Source organism: Coregonus lavaretus (assembly GCF_964263955.1).
Source record: "Coregonus lavaretus genome assembly, chromosome: 4".
Classification (NCBI taxonomy): Eukaryota; Metazoa; Chordata; class Actinopteri; order Salmoniformes; family Salmonidae; genus Coregonus; species Coregonus lavaretus.
The window spans coordinates 14,925,043-14,952,416 of record NC_139991.1 but is presented as its reverse complement, the minus strand read 5'-3'; the positions used below and the strand labels follow the sequence as shown (position 1 = coordinate 14,952,416).

Genomic DNA, 27,374 nt, shown 5'->3' with positions numbered 1-27,374 from the left:
GTAGAAATTCATGAAAACAAACATTTGCTTTTTGGTCTTAATTTAAGGTTAGGGTTAGGCATAGCATTGTGGTTGAGGTTAGGATTAGGTTTAAGATTTTAAGAAGATAAATTGTAGGAATGAGCGGGTTTTATAACTTTGTGGCTGTAATAACTAGTGACGACCTCCCTGTCTCTGGCCCACACTCCAGTACGGTAGGTGGCGGTAATGCACCATAACGTTGGATGCCAACCGCCGATAAACCCCACTGAAGAAGAAGAACTAGTGATGACCCAGCTACCCCTTTCCACAGAATCGCCCGCATTGGCTGAGCCGAAAACAAAGTGTGGGAATAAGTCTCCCATTGGCTAAATTACAGTAGCGCTATCACAAATATTTAGACAGCGGAGATCAAAATTACTGCAATGTGATAAAAGCAAATATATTGTGAGTAGAACATTTGATGCTCAATTCCCTTTGTAAAAAAATATGTGTATGCTGTTGTTCTTTTCAGCAACAAGCACGCAAATAGACGTAGCATCGTCATAGCCAATAGAATGTCGAAAGATGGCTGGTAGGCGTGGTAATGTCTGCCAATTTTGCCGCGAAAGCTTGGCATGTTTTTGTGTCTGACAACTCGACTAAAACAGTTAGATTTTTTATTCTGTCGTTGGCAGTCGCGAACATTCATTAGTTACCGGAAATGGAAAAAGAAATGTTTACCAAACTTGCATCTAAAATGGGTATAACCTCTGCAAGAATTATACGGTGAGTCTGTAAAACGATAATATTAGCTAGTTTGGATACTTGAGACGGGACCATCGTCCAATAAAAATGTACCATTGACTTTAGGTAGCTACAGTAGCTAGCTAGTTAGCTAATCTGCTTGCCAACAGCTGCTATTATTCAGCTGCTTGATATCGTTTCCTAAACTCTGTTTGCATCTACATTACAGCCAAGCAGAGGAGTACGTGCGGTTATCCCTGGTTAAATGCACAGGACTCGGAAATACGACGGGTACAAGTAAAGCGGTAATATGCCTAGAGCTGGCAGCAACGTCAATGAAGTTACCCCTGGACAAAGTACGTTTTTTTGTATTAGCTTTGTGATGACAAGGCACCTCAACTGTTAATCAAATAACTAAATGCCCTGGTAATGCTCAGCAAACGTGCCCTATGAACTGGTGTTGTGCTATTTCTTCAGGAATATGCCGTCAAATTATCCGGGTTGAACAAGAAACAGTATCAAAGCACTCTGAAGGCCATAGAATGCATGCTTGGCCTTGAGTCTCACCTGGGCCTCCGAGACCTTGCTGTTCAGTTTGGGTGCATGGATGCAGTCAAAATAGCAACCCAAATATTAGAACGGTGAGAACTTGAAGAGTAGCCTACATCTGGCCAACACATAACTATTCTTCAAATATTTTGTAAGGTGCTATATTCAGCAAGTCTTATACATCTTTCCTGAATAAGACACCGTCCCAAATATCATAACGTTGTCAATGTAAATGTGTTAATTTAATAAGATTAATTAATGTTTGTTCCCGATATGAAGCAAGCCTTCCTGCTGCACAGCAGAAAGATGTGGACCTGTCAAAACCCCTCTTCACTACAGCTGCTTTGAACGCTGCATGCAAGTGAGTGTTACTGTATTCTGTTTCTCCATAAACCATTCAACCTGATTTTTAATTAAACCTAATCACTATCCCAATGGACCTCTCCAGATGCTTGAAGATCAAAGTGGACAGGAAGCTGGTAGCATCATCTGGTGCTAAAAAGGGAATCTTTGACAGGCTGTGCACCCAGCTCCAGAAACTGGGACAGGACATCTGCAGTAAGTCTGCTGTCAAATGATAAAGGGGTTTGACTAACATATGGTGGGAAATGGGTGAAAGCCCAGGAAGGGCTTTTGGATTTAGAAACGTACTTCCGAGCCATAACGTTCTGTTAACTAACATTACCTTTTTCTGCGACATACGCTTCAGAAAGCTGGGGTTTGAATTATTGTGGCCTTTTTCATAGTGGCCATTTGTTGTGTAGATTTTTTACTTTCCTGGGTAAAAAGAGTATGTAGGTAATTCCTCTCTCTCTCTCCTTGTTGTCGTGGTTACAGCCTGGTGGGAGAGAGTGGATGTTTTATTTTAGGACTGAAAACCTCAACAGAGAGTTGGTCTCCCGATCAAGGATGTCCCGATCGCTGCATACAACATGCCTATTACAAGAAATCTCGGAATGTCGTGGCTGACATCATTGTCTGCTGGCGGTAGGGAGAGTGAGTTCATGTGTGGTCCTCTCTCCCAGGGATGATCTTTAAGTATCTCTTGATTTTTCTCCCTAATAGAAGAAGCCACTCCACTGAAGAATCCAGTTAAAATGGCACAGAAAAGACAGAAAACACTAATAGAAAGTATTGAACAAAAAGAGGAAGGTAAGTGTGACCAAATAATAACCATACCAAATTCCTGATTATGTCCTGAGAAGTTTGTAACTCTTAATCTTTGCTGTAATGCGGGGTTAAAACAGTGTTGGAGGGAATATTTTGTGCAGTCTATCAAGGCCTTTCCCTCCTCTCCCTTTCAGAGGAAAATCTGCCAACGTCTCAAAAACAGCAGAAAGAGGTCTCTGAGGAGAGTGCAACACAGGATTACGAAGAGTGGAAGCAAAGAATCTTGGAAAATGCCCTTAAAGCCAAACAAGCCAATGCATAATTTAATTTGAAATTCAGTGCTGTTTATTTATTAAGAAAGAGAGATAGTCAGCTCAGCCATGACAAAAAGGGGAAAGGTTCTCACGAGCTTGGGCACGTGAAAATACTGTATACAGTCCTGAGTAGTAAGGCTGGAGCACTAGTATTCTTTCCATGTGAACTCTAATGAGCAGGTACAAGTCTGCTAATGAAGCAAATAGGAGCTCCATGTCTAAGTTACTTCAGATTTTTGGAGAAGGTTACCTGAAAAGGGTGTTTTTTTAATTAGTTTTTAAAAAATGGTTTATTGTTTCAACCAAGGTTATTTTCTGTGATAAGCCTTACCCTTGTAAGCAAGCATGATATGTTTGTATTCCGTACAGTACGTTGACTTGTCTGCCACTTAGTGGCCGTGTATGAGACCTACTGTAAGAATTCTGCTATGCTGTTGCTGGTCAATGTGTTGGATTTGTACAGTTAAGATTAACATTCTGTGGTGTTTTAAAATGGCTAATTACAATTTCCCTAATTTTATAAAATCACAATTTATGGTGGATGATAGACAGTCTTAACATTTGGCAGCTTGCATGGCATTATCAACTGTTTTTATGAAGACTGACCTTGGACAGACAATATTGAGTACCACAGTATGAGTCGGAAATGGTTCCAATCGTTTATTCACCATTCATTTTTCCATCTGGGATTTTAGAACTACTTCATATAAGGTCTTTGTTTCTTGTAGGCTTACCCTGGTGTGACGTTTTGATAACCACACATCTCTCTAAGACAAGGTAACTTTGATCAATAATTAGCATTACGAATTTGAGAGTAAATTGAGGCGAATATATTGATAAAACTCACCTTGTATGAGAGAATGACATGGCTATCAAAACATCATGCCAAGGTAAGCCTACACCAAACACAATTAATTAGATTTTTTTGTAAAATTCACCATGTTAAAAATGAATGGCAGAACCGTTTCTGTGTTTGTATAGGTATTATGACGCTTCCACTGTGCCGGACTATTACATTTACATTTTAGTCATTTAGCAGACGCTCTTATCCAGAGCGACTTACAGTTAGTGAGTGCATACATTTTTATTTTTTATACTGGAATCGAACCCACAACCCTGGCGTTAAAAATGCCATGCTCTACCAACTGAGCTACATCCCTGCCGGCCATTCCCTCCCCTACCCTGGACGACGCTGGGCCAATTGTGCGCCGCCCCATGGGTTGACAATGGTAAAAGTCAGTTTTGCAGCTTCTCTTATTTTAATAAATTAACATTTATAGTCATATTGAGTTATTCTTGCTGAGTTCAAGTGGAGGTGGGGACACTGTCATAAAATAATGCTATATGGGAACACCATACAGTCAGTCGGGATGTATAGCATGCAAACAAGTGGCACATTCAAAGCCTTCATAGAAGGAAAGATTGACAAGACAAGGTCATCTGTGTGATTGTGAAGATTCACTTACCATATTAAATAAACCAAAAAAGAAAGCCTTGTGAATGTGTCATTGTGATTTCAACTTGATGTGCAGAAAATGGTACATTCAAAAAAGCAGCTCAAACATATGTCGGTAAGATTTGTCATTAAATAAACAATTACACCATAGTAAGTAGTAGGCTACCAGCTTGAAGCGCACTGTGAGCCCTGTGTAATTTAGTAATCACTAACATCACCCACAGGAAGACTGTACAAAGTTGTGCACAAAGTTATTAGAATACTGCAGTACATTTCAATCAATGTCCATCATTGTAATTTGCATACCAACGCCGGACACTGTGTTGCAGATCACGTCCTGTTCTGTTGCCTCAGTCCAACTAGCATAAATGGCAGGAATGCCTGCCATGGAGGTGCAGCACGGCAGCAATACACGTGAGGCACAACTACCCAGTCTTTGATAGCAGTCTTCTCAATGCTATACAGTGTTTATTGGATGATTCTGGCGAAACCTCTTCAGCCTGTTGGCTGCAGCAACCACATAGAAGTGTTTCTGCAAGGAAGTAGAATCATTGAATTTAGATGACTTTCTATATTATTCAGACAATTCACTGTAACACAGATGCAATGTGTAGACCTATGAAGGGATGCATGGGAACATGCGGAACGGGCTTCAGTCCTCACCTTCCACTGTTTATGAGCTGCCAGGTAGCGCTGGAGCTTGACTTGGGACTTGAGCCGCACCTGGTGTAATTTGGCTTTATCCTCCAGATTGTTCAGCCAGGCATGCTTCATGCAGCCAGTTGCACTGAGTCGACTGCTACAATACAGACCCACGATAGGGGTATCAATACACACAGGTCTACGGCCCAAATGGACATTCATCAAGATAATTGGTTAACTATCATTTTAAACTGTGATACAACTCCCACAACTTCCAAAAGCGTATTTCCACTTTCTGTTTCTAAACTGAGTTTTCAATGCCGCTGCCTTTATGGGGTGAAAACATTCTCCGTAACCCATGCCTCATCTAATGCTGGTAGCCTGTCATGAAATAGCTGCTGCTAAAAGCAGAGATGTACCCATTCCTTGGAAAGAAAAGTAGCCTACAGACAGAGGCTAATGATGAACACACCATGATCCTCTTCACCATGGCTGATAGTGGGTGTGGGGGTGAATAACACACAACTGAGTGCCCCAATTAGGAATGACCAGGTCATTAATGGTGACACAGCACAGAAAGAACAACAAGGTCCCAAATATTGACAATGTGCCTGTTGCCATCTGCAACCCGGGCTGTCGTTGTTTCCTGCCAGCTGACCACTCAGTGAACAGTCCAGTGTGGGAGCACACACAACTCACTCAGGCCCTGGCAGTGTAGTTTGTATTTAATGTGACTCAAATGTGCTACTTTCTATTGACCTTCTATATCCTGTTTACTCAACTCATTTGGATTTCATGGCACATATTCAAATAACCCATTTAGACATGGCAAAATGAACCATCAGCAGTCTGATTGTGATTCAGTGGCAATGAGGTGCATTCAGTTGGAATATACCTGCCTTACGCAAACAATAGGCCTTTTCATTTTACTAAATGAGATGGTGCTATGGCCATGAGTTGGGAGGACAAAGAGGGGAAAACAATATAGATGAATAGGAGAACATGAATTGTCTTTGTTTACCATTTAGTTGGAATCAGCAGTCTGGTAACAAAGTCCTTAGCTTCCTCTGAGACATTCTCAAATGCCTCTGAATCAAAATCCCAGTTGGCGTGAAGGATGTTGTTCATAGTCTCTGCATCGTTGTCCCCCAGGAATGGAGACAGTCCACTCAGACTAATAAAACAGTGAGATATTCTTGGTTAGTCACATTTTCATATAGTCCTCATGTGACTCATGAGAAAGAAAGACAAATCATTAATCAAAGTCATGATGCTACAGAGAGCTCTGCCTCAGTGCCCTGGAATGAAAAGTATGGGCCAGGTATGTAAACACAAAGTTTGAGACTATGAATCTTAGACCCATACCACACTTCAACACAAAGACTGTGGGCAATGGTTACAAAGGAGCAGATGTGCGTGTCACGTTCCAGAGAAATTGAAACAAAACACACTCACATATTTAGATGCTTACTCTAAATATAATATAATAATTCAATTAGCACCATGGATCCCTGGGTAGTGCTAGGTATTCAGGCAAGCTGGCGGCATAGAGTGGGACAGTCACACATTCTTATTTTGGGTGAACCCTCCTAAATCTCCTTGGACAGCTGTCAGGTTATTAGCATTAATTGAATCTACCAGGTCCTGAGAAAAGCCAGGCCGCCACTGGGATGCACACAGTTCATTCAGGGCCATGGTTGAGGCTAACAGACAACATTGCGAGGAGGCAGCAGTGGGTATGAATTTAGTCATAGCTGAACAGTGTGCTAGTGTGAGTGACAAGAGACAAACATGCGTTTATAGATGGATGGCAAGCATGTTTCCAGTGGCTAGGATACCATTGGTTGACCCTTTACAATAGATCAGATCCTCATGTTACACCAGAGGAGGCTGTTGGGAGGAGCTATAGGAGGACGGGCACATTGTAATGGCTGGAATGGAATTTATGGAACGGAGTCAAGCACGTGGTTTCCATATGTTTGATGTGTTTGATATCGTTCCATGTATTCCATTCCAGCCATTACAATGAGCCTGTCCTTCTATAATTCCTCCCACCAGCTTCCACTGTGTTACAAGGTATGACTGATGCGGCTGCCTAGCAGATGTGTGTGGTGAGTGTATTTGTCAAGCGGAGGTGTTTCTCTGTGTGTGTGTGTGTGTGTGTGTGTGTGTATGTATATGTGTGTGTGTGTGTGTGTGTGTGTGTGTCGTGATACTCACAGCATATAAGTAATGACTCCCACACTCCACATGTCCGTTGGGAATGAGACAAAGTCGTAGTTGACCACCTCAGGAGCCAGAAATTCTGGGGTGCCAAAATTGACCTTTAGTTTCTCTCTGGGTCTGTACCTGAGGGGAGACAAGCACATCTGAACTATGGCATCATAAAGGTCTCACGTCTTACAACAGAGCGTCATGGGTGGAGACTCAGATTTACAGAGATGGCCTACTTTTTACCAAGCGGTCTACTGGGTGACTGTTACCATAGCTACCTCATTGGCTACTCAATTCAGGATGATGGTATCGTATCTGAAGATTATGCCTTTGTTAAATGTTTTTCATGACGAAATGGAATGTTGGTTGTTCAGGCCAAAGGGGGGATGGTTTATGATGTTATTTGAAATGTGCCGCTTGGAGGGTGACGCCCGAGGGGAGACTGGTGATTGGCCAGAAGAAAGGAGTAGCCCCTCCCTTTGCATTGTTTATAAATAGGGGGTAAACGATTAGACGGCAGAACGACCATATCAATCTGGGGAGTCGTTCTCCGGACATCGCGAGTCTGTATCTATGCTGTAGATTCGTGATTTTAATAAAAGCCTCTAACACGATGCAGTATGGCGAACTCTTTGTTGACAGCGATAATGGCCACCATTCATCATATACGACATAATGGCGCCCAACGTGGGGCCTGGGTTTGCGTCTCCTCCTTGTTTCAGTTAACCGCCGGCCTAACTCTCTCTGAGGGAAAAAAGGGTGAGTGTTCTTACCGCTTCGGAGTTTGTTAGATTGGATATGACTTGTGTACATTGAGGGGATGTTCCATTATCACCCGGCCTCGGTGGCGTTGTTGCTGGTCAACTAGAGTCGGCTAAAATTTATCCCAGGGGAAACGGCAGATAATTGGGAGTTTTTAGAGCATGAAACGGTAGGATTTAAGTATTGAAGTGACGATTAAGGCAGATATGCGCATTCTTTAGGGCACTGTACCACTTAAGACCTCCAGGGGGGGCCATTTTAGATGTCGGGCCGACAAATCCGTTTACACGATAGAATGGGTGGACGGTGGGTTTCTTTTCTTAAAGAGAGCTCGGATTCATGGGGTTTATCTGATTGTAATTATGATTTGACTCTCGTCCGACGGGGCGTTTGATTGGGTCTGATTTCTCGGTGTAATGGTCATTAGTCCCGGTAGCAAAAACGGTAGGATAAATATGTTAAAATTGATAGGGCAGTGCAGGGTTTGTTACATGTTGTAGGCTGTAGTTAGCTAGAGGCTAATGCTACAAGGCTAAATGGGAGTGTGTTTCAGGCCACGTGGTACATCGTGGCTAAAGGCTGATGTTAATGCTTAAGGCTAACGGCTAATTGTGTTTTGTGCCACGGTGTACCTTAGGCTAAGCTAAAGGCTAATGCTACAGGCTAATTGTGTTGTGTGCTACATGCTAACGTATCCTTAGAGATTCCGTTGCGACGGGTGAAAGTCTCTTAAACTTGTTTATGTGTTTGTAAGTCAGGTTGTATGTTTTGTGAGCGCTGTTAAATGTTGTTTGACTATAAGGGGAAATGGGAAGTTACAGCTGGCTGTTATTCTTTCTGTTTGGGGAGAGAGAAGAGAGAATCTTTCTTCCACGGTGAAAAGGGGTTTTTGAATGGTTGTGCGCATGCGTTTAATTTTGTGACACTACACTACAGAAAGGGGAGTTTATGGCATGAGATTAGGGAACGTTTTGTTTTACGGCACCATGAGGGGATGCTGAAGTATGAGGTTAAAATGATATTTGCGCATGCGTGATTTTACGGGGCTAAAAACTACAACATGTGGTTATGTGCTAAGCCTACAAAGCACGGCATTATGGGTAAGAGTCCTAGGTCCCATGTGACGCGGCAAGGGATAATAGTCACAGAATAAGAGAGATTTTGGGAAAAAATCTCTTAGGTGTTAAACGGCTGTTGTTCGAACGGGAAACTATTTGGCGAGATGTGGTAAAGTTATAAATCAAATATATGTTGACGGAGTATAATTAATTAAAGTAAAAGACGATTAAAATTAAATGAAATGTTTTGGAGCGATTTAGTTCTGAGTTTAGTCTTAGAGTGAATAATGTAGAACGAATGAATATTGAATGGTTGGAAATACTCAGTGATGGCATTAACTACTAAAATGTGATTCTGTGTCTCTGTTTTTCCTGTCATATGAGTGGAGCGATACGATACGACAGGAGAGAGGAGGGGTTAACGTGTGACTGACGTGCGTCACGTGACAAGGTGTGACGAGGCAGAGTCAGACGAGATGATCAGATCAGGCTAGTGCACAAAATCATCCTAACAAGATATGTGATGTTATGACAATTTTGCATCGGCTTGGCAAATACTATTTCATTAAAAGTTGTATTTTGGTGGCTCTGTGTATCACTGGGGTTTGATTACAGATGTGTTGGGAATCCAGGATGGATTGAGGATTCTTCTGTAAATTTATGATAATTAGGGGTTATAGAGCAAGGGGTTAAAGGCTTTGTTTATGGGTATTTTAGTCTGAAGATGACTAACTTGCATTTACTGGCAGTTGATGAGTTGTGGTAAGATATACTCAACACTAATGGATAAGTTGGTGACATAGGATATAGGAATAAAAATTGGGTTTAATTATTCAGGATTTATTTGGAGTTGTTAGGGTTATATTAAGAATTACAGGGGGGAAGTATATATAACTTATACAGTCTAGAATAAGATAGTTCACAATAAAGGAATATAAAGGGCTTGATATAGGGGAAAATTGATTATAATAGTCATTTGTTAATCAAAGTAGGGTTAGAGTAGTGTTAGGAGAGACTAATGGCAGAAGTTAGTACACCTTTCTCACATACGGATTCAGCAGAAAGACATCATCCAGCAGGGTGATTATGGCATCAGAGATGAAGACGAATACGAGCAGAAACAACGATGAAGATGAATCCAGAAGACGGAAGAAAACCGAGATGTCTGGGAACTTAAGGAGAAGAGGATGATGATGATGAGAGGTCATGGGTGGAGGTGACTCTGTGATCAGAAGGAAGTGACTCTGTGATCAGAAGGAAGTGGCAAGAGAGGAAAGAAGACATGGAGACTAGAGATTTGATCTCTGATGAAAGTTGAAGGTACAAGAGAGGAAAGAAGAAATGGAGAAATGGAAGAAGTAACACGACTGGATGAAGACCTCAAGAATTGAAGGAAAAGAATAATACAGTGAGGCTAAAGGAAAGGCCACTGGTAAGAAGATGATATTTCAAGAACAGAACTTAGAAGATAACCGTTTGAAGAATACTGATATGTCAACGACGAGAAGGAACAGGACGAAGAAAACTCTATCAAATACAACTTATAACTGGTGGTGGAGAAGAAGAAAATAAGTGTTGGTTATGAAGAATCAGAGTGAATCAAATCAACAATCACTGTTACAGCTTTAACTGAACAATATCAAAGGCAATTGTACCAACCAAGGGGGGACCAGATGTTCCATATCGACTGTCAGTTTCTGGACAGACACAGAATTGGAGAAGAAGAAACAGAGGAAGATCAACGAGCAAGTGAAGATCACCGGTGCTTCAGGTGAACACTAAATATTCTAGAGTGCCGAGAATATCCGGAAGGGGTGCATTGCTGAGAGCCTTGATTAGAGAAGAAGAGAAAATAGCGAACAGTTGAAACAACCAACAATTAGAAGTGATAGTGAATAGGGGAAAACTTATCTGTGTTCAGCCTAAAGAGGTTAAACATCTCATTAATTGATAACTAATTAGGATAGGGATTTGAGGTAGTACTTACTCTTCAAGTACTAATATTAGAAGATACTGTTATTGTAGTGTTGGGAAGAGAATTGAAGCGTACAATAAAGATGTACACTAGACGACTGACTGTCTGGTAGCATATTTTAAAAAGTAGGGTTTTTGGGGAATCATTTGCTTAAAAGATAAATATCATAGGAAGGATGATAATGTATTAGATTGCCTGTTAGACAATCTGTCTGGGAAAAAACTTAATAGGGGTGACTGTTATTTTGGGTTACATTCTTACACTAAGAGATTTGAGGTTAGGCTAAAAGGTGTTTAGTCGGTTTTGCCAAGTCTGTGTGTAATGAGTCAGAAGCAGGTGGGGAACTTTCCCAATCACATATTCTAAAATTTGGTGGTAAGAGATTTTGTCAATAAGTCAGGGGGAAAGGTTTTAAATGTTATGAGAGAAAAGATTAGATTAAAATAAGTTAGGGGTAGGATAGGTTGAAAGAACTCTGAGACAGTAAGCTAAGTTTCAAAGTTAGTAGTAAGACAGAGAGAGAACAGTAATGAATGACACTGTCCAGTAGGGAGATCAAGGTCATTATAGGTGTATTTTGTTATAATCAGGAGGTTTAAAGTTTAGAGGTAGAACTGAAAGGGGGAAAAAGTGACACTAGTGGGGATGGATGGAAGTACAAGGAAGGAGTTCAAAGTCTTGGGGGAAAACTAGGAGTAAATAAGGACATTAACACTTCAGTCTATTAGAACAACAGGGAGAAGCAATTTAACTCTTTCAACATTGATAGGTATTAAAGGCATAAATATATTGCATTTGATTATAAGGGAACCAATACAGCACCAATTTTAGGGGAAAACACTTATTAGGGTTTAGGATGGGGATGTTTCTCTCATGTGGAGAGATAATTATGGAGAATAAGTATTGTTATCAGGACCAGGAGGAAAAGGAGGTATAGTTTAGAAGAGGGTTAGGAGTGACTGTTCACTGATGTTGCGTAATGTTACAGAGAAAGGTCAGGGAGAATATATGTGTACTTATCTAGTGCAAGCATTAGAAGTTGTTCTGGTTAAGAATTATTGGTTAAAGGGCTATGTAATTTGTAAGGTGATGCTTATAACGGAAGATTTGAAGTCTGTAAAACTTTCCACAGTCACAGAGGGAGTTAAGGATAAGTTTATTACAGTAGTCACTCCAACAGGGAATAATCGAATAGGATGTTGGTAGTTTCCCACTAGAGGGAATTAAGGGTTTTAATTCATCAACTAAATCAACAACGTTAATGGTAACTTTGGAAGGGATTAATGATACGATGGTAATAGCAAATGTAGGAAGGATGACAACAACTTTTCTGAAATTAAAGGAGGCAGCAAGAGAGACTCAGGGGTTTAAGTTATTACGAATAGGGTTAAAAAAGGAGAGCCGATATTAATAGAAACAATATAGATTAATCTGAAATGGAGAAGAGAGATTCATCATGGAAGCTGCAGGATGAGGTCTTTTGATTTTGATGACGGAGGGGGGGGGCATCTGATCAGTGCTGCTCGTTCCTCTGTTGTGAAAATTAGAGATAGATTAACTCATTCTGTAAGGTCAGTGAGGAATCTTGAGGGTCCATGTCTGTTGAGAATTCCATCCCGGACCTGTTAGACGGTTGCGCAGCCTCTGTCAGGTGTGGATCAGTCTTGAGCTTTGTCATGACTGTGGAATTGGCAACAGTCATTGACGGATAAAATAATGTTGTTGTCAAAACAGTAGGGTTTAAGTGTTCTTGGGTGAAGGGATTACCCTATGAGCATTGGTTAGAGGGAAAGTAAAATCAGGTAATTGCAAACTCTGAAGTATTCAGGTGAAATATTGAGGGATAAAAGTTGTTTTTGCTCTAATAAAACATATGAGGTAAGGGGTATGTTTATGGGAAGATCAGTGTGATAAATTTGGATAAGCATGACCTTAAGGGTAGTAATGACAAATAATAGGTTACTTTTTATATATCAGGTAGTAAGAAGAGCAGGACTTTGATGGTTAAAAGATTAGCTTTTGACTGACAATGTGACTATGTGAATTTTAGAGGATAAGGGGAAATTATGATAGAGTATATTCTTACCCTATGGGGGATAGGATGTTGTTACAGGTCAACGTTTAAGCTTCCATATGAGGTTTTACCATTATAAGAGGGATAGCATTGGACACAGCTAAATCTAGGGTTAAAAGGGGGACATTACATTTACATTTTAGTCATTTAGCAGACACATGGCGACATGTCATAGTCTTCAAGCCTACCATTGGAGAATAAGTCTAAGGGAGAAGGGGGGACTTCTTCCATGGTATGGTGTAACATTTGGGAAGATCATATGGATAAATATTAGTTATACTTTGTCCAGATAGGTCAGATAATATCATTGGGGTTATAGATGCATTATAAGGGATGCATTTGAAAGGATTTGGTTGCAAGATCAATTAGGCCAGTAGGGGCAGTGATGGGTCAGATTCTAGTTTAAGCTTTGATAACACTGTGATGTTTGTACTGACTTTTGAGAAAGTTATGAGATTGAGATAGGTTGGAGAAGTGGTGCCTGGAGACAACACTCAGATGCCGGTGTTGACTGTTCCGGATCTGAACGAAGACGGACGAGGGGGTCTAGATGGACTACTGAATGGATAAATATCCTTTTTGATTATTTGATCATTTTATTTTTATTGTTTCAAGGAAAACATTTTTTTAGTATGATTTTAGTATGATTTATGAATCAAGGGGGGGATAGGTTTATGTGATTCATACATCATTTATGCATCATTTATGTATCATTTTTTAAATTCTTAGGTGAAATGGAGGTTTAATTTGAAAGTGGTTGTTTTGCAAAGGATACTGTTTGGTCGGTTATTTTCTTGTCATTCCAGAAGCATGTGGGAGAACATGTGGAGATTGGAATACTCAAACAAAGACAATATGAAGGGACAATATGACTGGAGGAGATGAAACAAGGAGGGTGTGGCTGATTCCATCATCAACAAGTCCATTGGAAGAGGACACTACAGGGAGAGGAAGTGTAGTGGACTACATTCCAGTGTCTGCAATGAAATATAGACATGTGTAATACATAATTGTGTCATATTCTTAGGTATTGATTTTAGTAGAATGATGTTTGATGTTATTGAATGCAGATGAGGATATTAGATGCTTTTGTTTATTTCGATGGGGTTAGGGACAGAAGGTCTAGGAAGGGAGAGATTCATTGTACGATTCGATGGGTGGACCAGCCGTACAATGGATATTTATGGATAGGATTTTGTTTACATGTGTATTTAATGGCATCATAGTTTCAAATGCATTTACATGAGTTATGAGGTTATCTGGAGTACCGACGGTGGTTGCCTGGGGCAGAGGGACCGTGAGATAATTTTACTGTCTTGATTGATATGGATGGATGGCTGCTGGACAGTTTTTCGCTCTCACACTCCATAGAGATTTATTCATAATTCATAGTAATGTGTTCATACTTCATAAACAGTTGTTCATATGTCATAGTAATGTATTTACACTCCATAGAGATTTCTTCATGGGTCATAGTAATGTATTCACACTTCATAAACAGGTATTTCATAGAAAGGTATTTACACTCTAGAGGAGAATGTTTTTGGGTTTAAGGTTAAGAATATTCAATGAGATAAATGGTTAATAGTCATAATCTTATTCTGTTTGTTTTCGAGACGTTTATTTCGTCTCGAAAGGGGGGAATATCGTATCTGAAGATTATGCCTTTGTTAAATGTTTTTCATGACGAAATGGAATGTTGGTTGTTCAGGCCAAAGGGGGGATGGTTTATGATGTTATTTGAAATGTGCCGCTTGGAGGGTGACGCCCGAGGGGAGACTGGTGATTGGCCAGAAGAAAGGAGTAGCCCCTCCCTTTGCATTGTTTATAAATAGGGGGTAAACGATTAGACGGCAGAGCGACCATATCAATCTGGGGAGTCGTTCTCCGGACATCGCGAGTCTGTATCTATGCTGTAGATTCGTGATTTTAATAAAAGCCTCTAACACGATGCAGTATGGCGAACTCTTTGTTGACAGCGATAATGGCCACCATTCATCATATACGACAATGGAAAAGGGGGGATGTCAATAGATGAGATTTGTAGATTAATACAGTTCTTGTCACTGAATGGAGAAAATACTGAGAAACGTACTTTCTGGCCAGACCAAAGTCTATTATCTTGATCTGGTTCCCTGTGGAGTTGACACAAAGAATGTTCTCTGGCTGAGAGGAAATAAGGAGAGCATGTAAGAATGATGATATGGGTGATATGTAATATAATTAAAATCCATGTAAACTAACAAGTCTTGCAATATATTCTATGTATAGTATATTACTTTTACCTTGAGGTCTAAATGGAGAATGTATTGCTGATGGAGGTACTGTACCCCCTCACAGATCTGTCTCATAAACACGATGGCATCCAGCTCTGTCAGCTGGAAGTTCTCATCAACGATCCGGTCAAACAACTCGCCACCTTCCACACTGCAGAGACAGGGAGCTGGTCAGTGCTGTAAAAGTGATATTGTGCTACTGTGCAAAGAAGAGCTGAGGAAATTGAGTGGCATAGAGGTTAATTCTACTAAAACAATGCTTTATAGCCTGGAACAGTATTTGCCGTCCCAAAGCTGCCGTGCAGATAGGTGCTATTAGAGTTGCAATTTCTAAATACTGACTTAATGAGAATAATGACTTACTACTCCATAATAAGTGTAAGGTTTGTCCGTGACTCAAAGGCATCATACAGCTGAATCAGATTCACGTGGTTTAGTTGGTTCATCACCCCAATTTCATTCTTCACTTCATCCTTTGTTACCCGTTGGGAGGAGAGAGAGAGAGAGAGAGAGAGAGAGAGAGAGAGAGAGAGAGAGAGAGAGAGAGAGAGAGAGAGAGAGAGAGAGAGAGAGAGAGAGAGAGGAGAGAGGGAGAGGGGGAGAGGGGGAGGGAGAGGGAGAATAAGGAAATAAGAGAAGAGAGAATAGGAAGTGACTCAATCTCAGCAAAAGGAAAATCACAATCTATCATCAACATCTAACCACTCTGGATGGTGCTTATACACATACCAATTATATGTACTATATATATATATGGCACTATACCTTAAACACATTAATTGAACAATGTATTATGCAGACCTGGGTTCAAATCAATTATGTATATCAACCCTGGATTGCTGATGCTATGTATTGAGAGGCTTTGAAGCCACCAGTCAGCCATATTGGCACTCCCCAGTAGGCACAATCCTCCATAGGAAATGAATGGAATTCTACAGCATTTCAATTAAATGTTCAAGGTCAAAATGACATGTATTTAAGTATTTTTGTTGTTGTGGTGGGGACAGTAACATTAGTAACCAATTTAAAAATATATATAATTTAAAAGTATACATTAAGGTGTCTGTAATAGAATAAATGTGGCAAAAATGAATGTAGACATTAATAAATGCATTCCTATAGCTTCCAAAATATTTTTTACAATGGTGGTGGAGTGCCAAGATGGAGGCATGGTGGCATCAACACAGCGCCCCCTATCAGTCATCTAATATAATGTGGCCCCGATCATCTACTTATATTGGAATTATTTGAAAGTATTTTCAAATAATTTCCTATAAATAGCCTACTATTTAAAAGTATTTTCAAATACTTATTTCCAAATACATTATTTCAAATACGTAACCGACCTGGGTTAAATGCATGGGAGTGTACATGTATTTGAGTCAGTGTATTTGACTATTTTCAAATACATTCCAATATTCAAAAAAATCGAAATAAAAGGTTATTTGAAAGTAATTGAAATACCCCAAAAATTATTTGAACCCTGGTATTATTCCAGTAAGAAACAAATTAAAAGTGGATATTTCTGATATATGAGTACAGAAGAGCCATTTGCCATTCTGATCAAACAGAAACTCGGAAATCACATGTAATTACCTCTGAACAAAATTACTACATCACATATTGGACATAAGAAACATCATACTTTGCTCAGTGTCTCAGATTCTACTCCCAAAGCTACGTTTTTGATTGATTAAGAAATACATTATTAATCACAAATTCAATACCAGCTTTCTGTACCAGCTTTCTGTTGTACACATTCAATGTGTCAATAAAGGCAAGGTCAGAAGAGATGTCAAAGTTACATAATTAAAAAAGTGCTTATAAAGAGAGTGTGGGGATTAGCAGGTGTAATAGGAGTCACATGTTGAAGGCTAAGGATGTGATATGAATCTCGACGGGAGCCGTGATGGATTTGGGGTAAGAGAAGAGACACAGGTGCATGCTGTGTGCGTTCTCAGAGAGTGTGTGTCTGTGAATGTCAAAGAGAAATGGAGAGAGTAAGAATAGAAAATGTAAATATGTGTTCTTTAAAGGTGCAATATACAGAAATCAACCATTTCCTGGTTGCTAAAATTGTAATAGTTCGCCTAATTTCAGTTTATGTGACAAAACAAGCAATGCAGAGTGTACAATCACTGTACCATCTAAACCGCTGTGAAATATATTTTCAATAACCAAAAATATTGTATTTTCAGCTGTTTGAAGCTGGTTTACAGAGCCAAAATTTAAAATGAAACTTACAAACGGGAAGCATAGAAATAGCTTCTTATGCCGTGTGTACACTACACGACATCGCTGAACCTCTCACATTAAACAACCGTCTTTCCTGTGGTTATTTGTCTTGCTTACACACATCAACTGATCTGGCACAGACGGGGTGCCACACACTACAAGATTCTTCACTTGGTCGTGAGGATTCTCGATACCACCACGCTGTCTCGTGAAAACAATGACGTGATGATGTGATTAGATTGTTAACGTAGCTAGAACGAGCTGTGGCTCAAAGCAGCCTCAAAAAAGGTTTCAGTCAGACATTCACGCTTGCCATACAGAGTTCAAATTTGTAGCCAACATTTTGAATTGAATAACATTGCTTCTGAACTTCATAGCTGTAACGATTTGACACTTTGGCTTTGGTTAAAGACAGGTACAAATGCATACTATGCCAGCAGCGTACCACCCTGCATCCCACTGCTGGCTTGCCTCTGAAGCTAAGCAGGGTTGGTCCTGGTTGGTCCCTGGATGGGATACCAGATGCTGCTGGAAGTGGTGTTGGAGGGCCAGTAGGAGGCACTCTTCTCTCTGGTCTAAAAATATATCCCAATGCCCCAGGGCAGTTATTGGGGACATTGCCCTGTGTTGGGTGCCGTCTTTCGGATGCGATGTTAAACAGGTGTCCTGACTCTCTGTAGTCACTAAAGATCCCATGGCACTTATTGTAAGAGTAGGGGTGTTAACCCCGGTATCCTGGCTAAATTCCCAATCTGGCCCTCATCCCATCATGGCCACCTAATCATCCCCAGCCTCCAATTGGCTCATTCATCCCCTTTCCTCTCCATTGTAACCATTCCCCAGGTCGTTGCTGTAAATGAGAATGTGTCCTCAGTCAACTTACCTGGTAAAATAAGGGATAAATAAATAAAACACTAGTAGTCATTGCTCCTGCTCGAGAGTCTACACATTCTGGGTAATGCAAAACAACGTCATCATCTCATTGGCTATTGCTGATCCCTGTCCTCAAAACTTGTCATAGCACAGCTCACACTACAAGAGAATTGCAGATTTTGTACCGATAAAATCAAACGTTTGAAAATATCGGGACAGCTCAAAGACGAGATCGGTAGCCCTCAGATTGTGTCTCTGACCCACTCACATTAAATGAGAGTCGGTGACGGCCGCGCGCCCCGAGTAGGCAACGACATGGGGATTTTGTCTCTGATCTCAAACTTGCCTGGGACAGCTAAATCAGGGCCAAAATCGTGTAGTGTACACCCGGCTTTAAACTTGATTTCAATGAAAATAACAGATCTATAACTCAGATTTCTATGTGAATTTGGTCGGGTCACCCAAAAAGTTACAGGTTGCAGCTTTAACTTTGTTGCATAGTTTTTGAGGTAGAGAGAGAGCGAGAGATAGTATGCGTTTGTACGTGTGAGTATCTCTTTAAGCTGCGGCTAGAGAATTGCTCACATAGAACCTCATAAATAAACTTCACAGGAACATAGAGAGAGGTCAGGGTGGGTGTGAAAGGTTGGAGTCAGAGAGAGGAGGGGTATAAAGACCACAGGTCTGTTGTAGTATATCCACTTACTCTCTCCCTCATTCCCTTGACTTTGATCAACTTCGCAGCGAGGATTAGGCCCGACGACAGCTCTGCACACTTATGGACCTGCCCAAAACGTCCCCTGTGGAAACAAGGACAGTTATGAGTGCATAGATACTTTACATACATGCTAAAGAGACAGGTGTGAACACAAATATTTGTTCATAGACAATTATGAACATACATACACCCTAGCCGCCCAGGCACAGACTCTCAGCGCGGTATTCTTGGAATCTGTGCCTCAGGTTACAACCTTTAAAATGCGAGAACTCAAGGCTACATACACCCCGACAAAGGCACCAAAGAGCACAGCACAGACCCACAAGCAGTCAACCTTGAGGGGTATCCTTTGCGTTGACCTCGGTCAGGGCTTTGCAGACATACTCCAAGGACCTGTTTTTCTCCTCTGGTTTCATTGGAAGTATATCATCATCCGCCACACATGGAGAGTTTACTAAGCCAACTTCTTTATGTAGCAAGAGAGCGCCTCTACTCTACATGGAACATGGACATTCAAAAAAGCCCCTATGCAAATGGTCACTCAACACTTGCCCAAAATAAACCCTGTCCATGACAAGCATGAAAGAAGCCAGTGCTTATTTGCAGACTCTGTGGGGGATTAGCCCTGTCTGTGTTGCCAGTTGTTCAGCTCTGCTGCTGATATGTACTATCTCTTCCTGCTTTGCCCATCGCCTGCTATCATGCTATACTGCACAGTCTGTCAGTCTGCTAACCCTGTTTACCTGCTAATGCTGCACCTGGTTACTGCTGCTGCAGCAAGCTGCTCCTCTTGTGTTTTCTACATCACTATTTTCAGCCAATATCATTGGGTAGATGCCAACCTGACAGTGTATTTATAGCAGTAAAAGAACAGTTGGTAACCCTCACTTACAGTAAGTCTGTTGTGTTTGGAGGGTAACAATAGGGGGCATAATACATGCAACACCTCAGTCTTTCTATACGGTAAACACATTCTCGCTGCCCTTAAGAATTAGGACTCACCCTCCAAGAACCTCGTTAGGCTTTACAGCGTAATAAGAGCCCATCGGGACTTGCTTGGCACTCACAATACGGTGCTCAAAGGGAGCAGGTAAGGGTGGGCAGTCATCTGGAAAGGAAGAGCACAGGAGCATGATTTATTAAATGCTTGGTGGTATGGGTAAGGATCTGTGGACTTATTGGAGGATTGACAGACCATGAGGAGCATATTTCATACTGAATTTCACCCAGTAACATACCGTTGTGCAATCCATATTGTGCTGAAAATGACATTGATATTGCCGTTCTTACCTATGACCAATAGTTGTGCATCTAGGGCTGCCGCCTGTGCAGTTGCTGTAGAGTTTTTAACAACTAAAGAGGAAGTTGGCTGAGGGACAACTGGTTTTGCAGAGTCTTTCACTGTCTCAGACTCTGGTTGAGGTGGAACTGGTTTGTGCTGCTCTGTGGCTGCCACAGGCTTAGGCGGGACCTGAGGGACAATCATTACTGGCTCTGGCTCCGGTTTGGTGACCACATTCAGTGGGCTTGTTAGCGCACTGCTGTACAGGGTTGGTGGTGTTACAATGACAACAGGCTCCTGAGGACTGACTGCAGCCTTTGTAAAGTCTTCTTTGGGGAGAGTGTCCTCCTTGGAAGGAAGAGGAACACTTTCAGGGGCCTGCTCCGGCCGTTGCTCCGGCGGTTGCTCCAGCGGTTGCTCCTCAGTGGTGGAGGAAGGTGGCTCAGATGCAGTGGGTTCTGGACCTTGTGGAACCTCTGTCTCCTTGACTTTGCTGTACTGACTGTCTAACTCACTGCCCACCGAAATCATAGTCACATCAGGAGTCCTAGCAGCACAGGAACATTACAAAACAGTCAATGTTTGAACAATGCATAGACCTACACTTTTCTTCATTAATTAAACAGAATATATATGTAACTAATGAAACCAATGTGACAGCAATATATTCGATTCAATTTTTAGATCAGATTGTGTTTATTAGTCACACGTACAGGGATGCAGATGTAATTGTAGGGTACAGTGAAAATATTATGCTCCGGGCTCCAACAGTGCAGGTCAAAATATGGATAGTAACAATATGAGTTCTAGGCTATGAGTAGTGACGGATGCTGATTCTCATGTTAAGTACCCCCATTCTTGAAATGCCACTTATAGTAGGCATGTAAAAATGGGAAACAACGGAAGCGCCCTTTGATGTTCTGTATTCCCTTTAGCATGTACCTCATGTTGCTCACCCTACTCAGCGTGAGAGCCCACTGGCACTTGAGACCCTTTCATTAGAAACATGAAAAGGCAGCAGTGGGGTTTAGCTTGAGGATCATTTATTATATCCACACGGTGCTTTCACATTTCTAGCCGAAAGTGTAGGTCAGTGAGTGCATGTTCTTTGTTGGATCTCTTTGATGACAATTAATGTCAACTCAACAGGTCCACCTGTCACACTTTTCATAACCCCGTTGGGAGTAATGGTGCTGCCATTTAAAAAAATTAAAAATAATTACTTAATAACAAGAGAGATTTCACTTTGGATAACTGGCATTTTCTATTGGTTATGAATCAGTCAGCCTACCTCCTCAGCTCAGAGAGCACTTCGATGGTGACCTCCTCCTGAGCTACAACCACATCAGGGGCGAAGGTCTGGACTCTGGTGGGCTCTCTGCTCTTTAAGGTGACCTCTTTGGGCTTGCGAGATCCTTTACTACCCCAATCACTATTGGTAGATGGGAATAAGGCCTCGTCCACTGCAGGGCCCTCTGTGAGAGCTTCTGATAACCTGCAGGGATCAGGCTCAGGAGGAGTTGGGACTTCCACTCCATGGTCTGTGGCCTTCGCTTCCTCTACAGGGAGCTTTACTGCCTGCTGGTCACCTGTGGGATAACAGCAACAGATATACCAGAAGGAATTAGTTCAAGTAATCACTCATTAGCTTATGGAATCCCCACCCACTCACATTAACTTTGCAGAAAACATCCAGGCAATGCCTTAAGTTGTCAGTAACTGGTCAACATTGACTGAAAGTACCTTAAAATGCATTTGATGTAAGAAAAGTGATGTATAAATAATGTTTGATTCATTCATTAATTGATTGATTGATTGAAAAACATTAACTGAAAAATATGTATCAATGCCAACAGATAACACAGAGACAAGTCCAGCTTACCTCTGGTGATATGTAAGCCCTCCTCCTGGACCTGAGTCCCCTGGTCGCAAAGAGTGACTTTAGGCTTTGCGCTGCTATCTTCTGATTTAGTTTTCTGAGTGAAGAGAACATCCTTCATACATATTGTTGCTTACTACTTTATCACAATCAGGTTTAACAATCATTCTACCACCAATGTGGTATAGTAGCTCTATTCCAGGAGTATGTATGACATGAAGTTTGAACAAGATAAACCACATATAGAAAACAGGATAAATAAAAAAGTTAAAAGCTGAAATACCTTATCTAAATGTTTGTTCACATCCACTCATCACCACATTGCCAATACTTCAGGCATGGACTTGAGGCATGGAGTATGATTGAGGCATGGTCTTTTTAGTATTAATGATGAACTGGTGTGGCATATTTGAAATACCAACACATAACTGATAACAGATGCCTACTGGGCCGACTCAGCTGGACTGTTTACACTAAGCCATGAGTAACTGGGAGATGCCAGAAGTGGATCTGGCCTGGAAGTACACCGCAGGGTCATAGCATGGGTGGGCAAGAAGCAATGCTGTTGTGATCTGTGTTCGCACGGCATACCTTACTGACTCTCATTATAGAGTCCATCTGTCTGCCTAATACTATCAGACTATTACTAACACTAAATTAAACTACACTATCTCCACCCCAAAATAACTCTACATTTCAATCTATTAATCAAATGTATTTTATAAAGCCCTTTTTACATCAGCAATCACAAAGTTCTTTACAGATACCGAGACTAAAACCCCTAAGAGCAAGCAATGCAGAGGCAGTAGCACAGTGGCTAGTAGCTCTTGATCATGACTCTCAGTTCCATTACATTACACATAAGAGTCATTGGATGAAGGCGTCTTCTGTAGGGAGGATTTTTGTCTTTCATGTAATAATTTTCAAAAAACAGAAGGTTAAATTGATACACACCTTTATAGGGTAGGGTTCCCACACGGCCATATTATGTTACAGTACTTGTTTACGGAAAACAGACAGTAGACAGAGTGGACTACCTGTGCTAATTAGCTATCTGCATCTTCGAACAGCTGTGTGTAAATGGAAGACAGACACCACAAACGTGTTGTCACTGAAAAATACTGTCGGCTGCAACTGTGTTAAACCGGTTAAAACAGTGTACAGTAAGTGTGTATTTTGAAGTGATGTGAAAGTAAAGGATTTATGTTTCTAGACCTTAACCAAAATAGAGATTCGATTCACGTTTAGATGGAGAATTTGGCTGTTTTGGCTTCCAGAGCCAATTCGCCCTTTAAACAGAACATATAAGGTCCTTGGAGTAAGGAGTAACGTTAGGCTCCTTTAGTCCAATATTGGGCTAAGTGGCATCTCTTCTGGCTGTACCGGGTAGAGATTTAAGAGTACTTGTGTGGCCATTAAGGCCACATCGTTTTACAAGACTTATTTTGGTGCTATATCTGAGTGTTTAACACCTTTTCTGTCTTCTGAGTTAGTTATTTTAGGGGATTTTAATCTGGATTGGCTATACCTGGCCTCAGATCAATTTAAGAGCATATGCATTGACTTTAAACTCTCTCCTGTATTCCTAACCCTGAGTTGGCTCTAGAAAATGTATCCTCCATATTTATTCCTCTGGCAGATAAACACACCCCTTTTAAACAATTCAGAGTCAAAGATAGATCTAACTCTTGGTTTTCTTCTGAGCTATCTAAGCTCATTCAGGTGAGAAATCAGGCATGGGCCAAAGCAAGGAAAACTGACTCTGTAGTGGACTGGCAATCTTTCAGACAATTGAGAAACAGATACTATCTCGATTAAGAAAGCTAAGTCAAGCTACTTTTTAAGCTCTATCTCTGACTCTGCTGGTGATCCTTTTACATTTTGGAAAACAGTACATGCACTGAAGCGTACAAATTCCTCTTCATCCCTGCCGAAACAAGTTATGTCTGACTCTGGCATCATAACTGAGAAGAATGGGATAAGTGTCACGCCCTGGCTCTGGGACTCTGTTATGTTGAGCCAGGGTGTGTTGTTTCTATGTGTTTTGTGTTCTAGGTTGATTATCTAGCTCATGTGTTTCTGTGTTGGCTGGGGTGGTTCTCAATCAGAGGCAACGAGTATCAGCTGTTGCTTGTTGTCTCTGATTGGGAACCATACTTAGGCAGCCTGTTTTCCACAGTGTTTTGTGGGATCTTGTTCCGTGTTGGTTTTGTATTGTAACCAAGGACTTCACGTTATCGTTTTGTTGTTTTTGTTTCGTGTGGTGAATCTAAATAAAGTATGTTCACTTATCACGCTGCGCATTGGTCCACTCCCTTCAACGATCGTGACAATAAGTGATGCTTCTATTCACCATTTTATCTCGGCAGGCTTTTTATTTGAGAGAAATGATGGTTTAACTGACCCTGGTCAGTCAATCGACTGCTCTTCCCTCTGCCAGCCTCTAGCTGACTCGACGGTTAACCCGTCATCTTTGTTTTAATTTCAACAATTTACTATCTGTGATGTGCCAGATGCCATGCTTAAGATTGATGTAAAACAAATCCACTGAGGCTGATATGCTTGATCCATTTCTGCTGCAGCTCTCTGCCCCGCTGATTGCTGAATAATTAACCCATATATTTTACCTGACTATTATATGGTACTGTCAAAGGCTTTCGAAACTGTTGATCCCTCACTGCTAATTCAGAGGCTTTCCTCAATTGGCCTAGGCCAGGCTGCATGTAACTGGTTAATAAATGACTTGACAGATAGAACTCAATGTGTATCTACTGATGGTGTTAAATCAGGTTTCCTGGATATTACGAAAGGTGTCCCGCAGGGGTCTGAGTCCTGTATTTTTTACTGTTTACATTAACAATATTGACTTGTCACACCTCATCACACACCCGGTCTCAGGGATGGCTATTTCTGGAAATTCCTTTGGTCTAGTTAAATATAAAAAAAATATGACTATCCTAATTCTATGTTCAAACGAATAGATGACCAGCATTTGGTTCCATCTGCCTTCTAATGGTTTGTTAGTAGGCTATTTTATGTGGTAGCAAACATTAGTATTTCATGTCAAGATTATCAAGATGCCAGTGATGAGAACCTACTGTTGATATGAATTAGAAAATTGATTCTTCATACATTATACTGTATGTAAGCTAGATTCGTTAACCTAAATTGTCATGATCTGGGGGGAAAGCATACAGTCAGTGGGAAAAATCCCTCTCACTTCAGTTTCACTTTGGATTTGATGCTAGCAAACAGCCTTGTCTTGGTAGTAATATTACACATTGTTTCCCAACAGCTGAACAAACATTCTAGAGACAGTCAGACACAGGCCGCCAGGTTAAGTGACTTTGCACAAGGCTACTATAGTAGCAACACTTTGCACTGGGGATTTCAACTGACATTTTGCTGGACAAACGCCCACCTTCAACTTACACTTCCTCATTATGTTAGGTCATGCCCTATGAAAATAGCAATGACCATTTATTAAGAGTTAACATTTAACAAAGATGCTGTTATAGTAGTCAAATCACCAACATTGAAATCCTTTCCCACAAGCCCAAAGCATGGATTAGTCATTTTCAAAGACAAATCGTTCCCTTTATTTTACACCACATCATAGGAGAAGTGAATTATAATAAACAGGATGAAAATTGCATATCCCATATGCAAATTATGAACTCATTTGAACTCATGTTCCCATTTGAATGAGAAAGTATTTAAAAGTGTGAGAACAAAACATAATGACAGTGCACTCTGTATACTGTACAGAATGCACTGCATTCTTTCCAAAGGTTAAATTAAGTGGGAAGGGTGAACCAGAGTCATGGCTCACAAAAGAAATTATTAGCAAATGTTAATACCATAACTCAAAATAACTCTAACATTTGTTCTGAAATGGCAAAGATGTGCCAGCCCGCTTCAGCATGAGCTCACTGACCTCCTCCTCTTGGCTGTACAGTAGGCCCTGTTTCCTCCAGGGCACGATGCCTTTCAAGATGAACTCCACTATCTTGGAGCTCCGGAAGACTTCCCCCACATATCCCCAGAGCTTGTCCACGGCCGAAACTGAGCTCTCGATTCCCTCAATCTTTTCCCGTTGCCATTTACCCTCCTGCTGCAGGTTCTTCAGCAGCGCCACGGTCTCCCCACACAGTACCCTGACCTCCGAGAACAAGGCTGGGTGCCCTCCACCTCCACGAGAGCCCCTGTCCCCCGCCTGGGGGTCCCTGTCCTTTCTGATCTGGGCCAGGTCCTTCCCCAGCGTCCCCATACCCTGGCACACCATGTCCAGCCTCCTAAGGACCTCTGTCTGGCTGCAGGTTATCTGCTCCACCTTCACCTCAAGATGATTCAGCTTGACCTCCATGCCCCCCAGGCTGTTCAGCAGGCTGTTAGTTGGCTTTTTCATTGCTCCAGAAGGGGCCCCAGCATTGTCCAATTTACCCCCCTCGTACATCTTGGCAAGGCAGGTGGCCAATGTCTCCGGTTTACTCATAGTTCCAAGAAATTCCACACAGCGGGACAAGTGTCAGGTGAGATAATGGAAGCTGTGCTAATCCACCTTGCTCCAAGCTGCATTGGATCTATTTTAGTTCAAGCTCCCGAAGTGTTGTTGTTCCTCTCCCATACAGGCAGCTCTGCCGGACCCTGTTGTATGTATGTGCCAGAGACATGACACCACTTAAATAAACACCAACTCTTCGCTATCTTATCTCTCCACTTGTCCCCCCCTCCCTCCCTCTCTCTCTACCTCTCTCTCTACCTCTCTCTGTCCCAACATTTTTATATAGTAGCCCCATCACTGCCAAAATTCCAATGGCCGCTTGACGTCACCAAAACATTTAAATTCAACCTTAGAAGATACTGTTGACTGGTGGGAATGCAAGGAATGACCTTTTGAATATGGCCTTTGAATATGGCCTTTTGCCAGTATTAAGAGAGAGATGTGAGCTTTGGAAAGGTTGTTGTTTTAAATGTTTTACCCATTGTCATGTTACTTCCCCATTGGGATTTACAGGTTGTTTGTTTGTTTGCTTGCTTGTTTGTTAGTTGGTATATGTTGTAGTGTGTTTACTGGTGCTGATAGAGTGAAGTGGACCACTGGTGAATCTAAAGGTTCTGGTCCGCCCAGCACAGCTTCTCTGGTTGGGCGACTGTCCGCCGCATCGCTCAAAGGAACGTGACTTGACATTGGCTAACACTTCCCTTTAAAAATAAACCTCTGTAGACAGAGGAATGATGATGAAGTGCAA

The 27,374-nt window shown here is 41.3% G+C and overlaps 2 protein-coding genes across 2 annotated transcripts; one reads left to right on the top strand and one right to left on the bottom strand.

Annotated features, from left to right (window-relative positions):
* The first annotated feature begins 641 nt into the window (after nt 1–641).
* On the top strand, nt 642–2,759 carry LOC311128445 (origin recognition complex subunit 6-like). The gene is made up of 7 exons (XM_084160591.1): nt 642–747; nt 935–1,061; nt 1,183–1,346; nt 1,505–1,615; nt 1,703–1,812; nt 2,320–2,406; nt 2,559–2,759. Exons 1-7 carry the CDS (start codon nt 683–685, stop codon nt 2,684–2,686), a joined length of 792 nt encoding a protein of 263 aa, XP_084016717.1. The 5' UTR covers nt 642–682; the 3' UTR covers nt 2,687–2,759.
* A 1,361-nt stretch (nt 2,760–4,120) lies between these two features.
* Nucleotides 4,121–26,675, bottom strand: LOC311128444 (myosin light chain kinase 3-like). The gene is made up of 13 exons (XM_084160590.1): nt 26,060–26,675; nt 22,126–22,219; nt 21,535–21,832; nt 20,252–20,790; nt 19,964–20,069; nt 18,950–19,043; nt 15,499–15,608; nt 15,145–15,286; nt 14,955–15,025; nt 6,997–7,125; nt 5,798–5,950; nt 4,798–4,933; nt 4,121–4,666 (listed from the first exon to the last, which is right to left on the bottom strand). Exons 1-13 carry the CDS (start codon nt 26,615–26,617, stop codon nt 4,592–4,594), a joined length of 2,505 nt encoding a protein of 834 aa, XP_084016716.1. The 5' UTR covers nt 26,618–26,675; the 3' UTR covers nt 4,121–4,591.
* Nucleotides 26,676–27,374: the final 699 nt, after the last annotated feature.

Coding starts and splice junctions, on each gene's coding strand:
- LOC311128445 (XM_084160591.1), top strand. CDS start 683: ATGGAAAAAGAAATGTTTACCAAACTTGCATCTAAAATGGGTATAACC. Junction 1,062..1,182: donor TGAAGTTACCCCTGGACAAA/GTACGTTTTTTT, acceptor CTATTTCTTCAG/GAATATGCCGTCAAATTATC. Junction 1,347..1,504: donor GCAACCCAAATATTAGAACG/GTGAGAACTTGA, acceptor TAATTTAATAAG/ATTAATTAATGTTTGTTCCC.
- LOC311128444 (XM_084160590.1), bottom strand. CDS start 26,617: ATGAGTAAACCGGAGACATTGGCCACCTGCCTTGCCAAGATGTACGAG. Junction 15,026..15,144: donor TTCTCCATTTAGACCTCAAG/GTAAAAGTAATA, acceptor ATTTCCTCTCAG/CCAGAGAACATTCTTTGTGT. Junction 4,934..5,797: donor CTGCTGATTCCAACTAAATG/GTAAACAAAGAC, acceptor TCTGTATTGTAG/CAGTCGACTCAGTGCAACTG.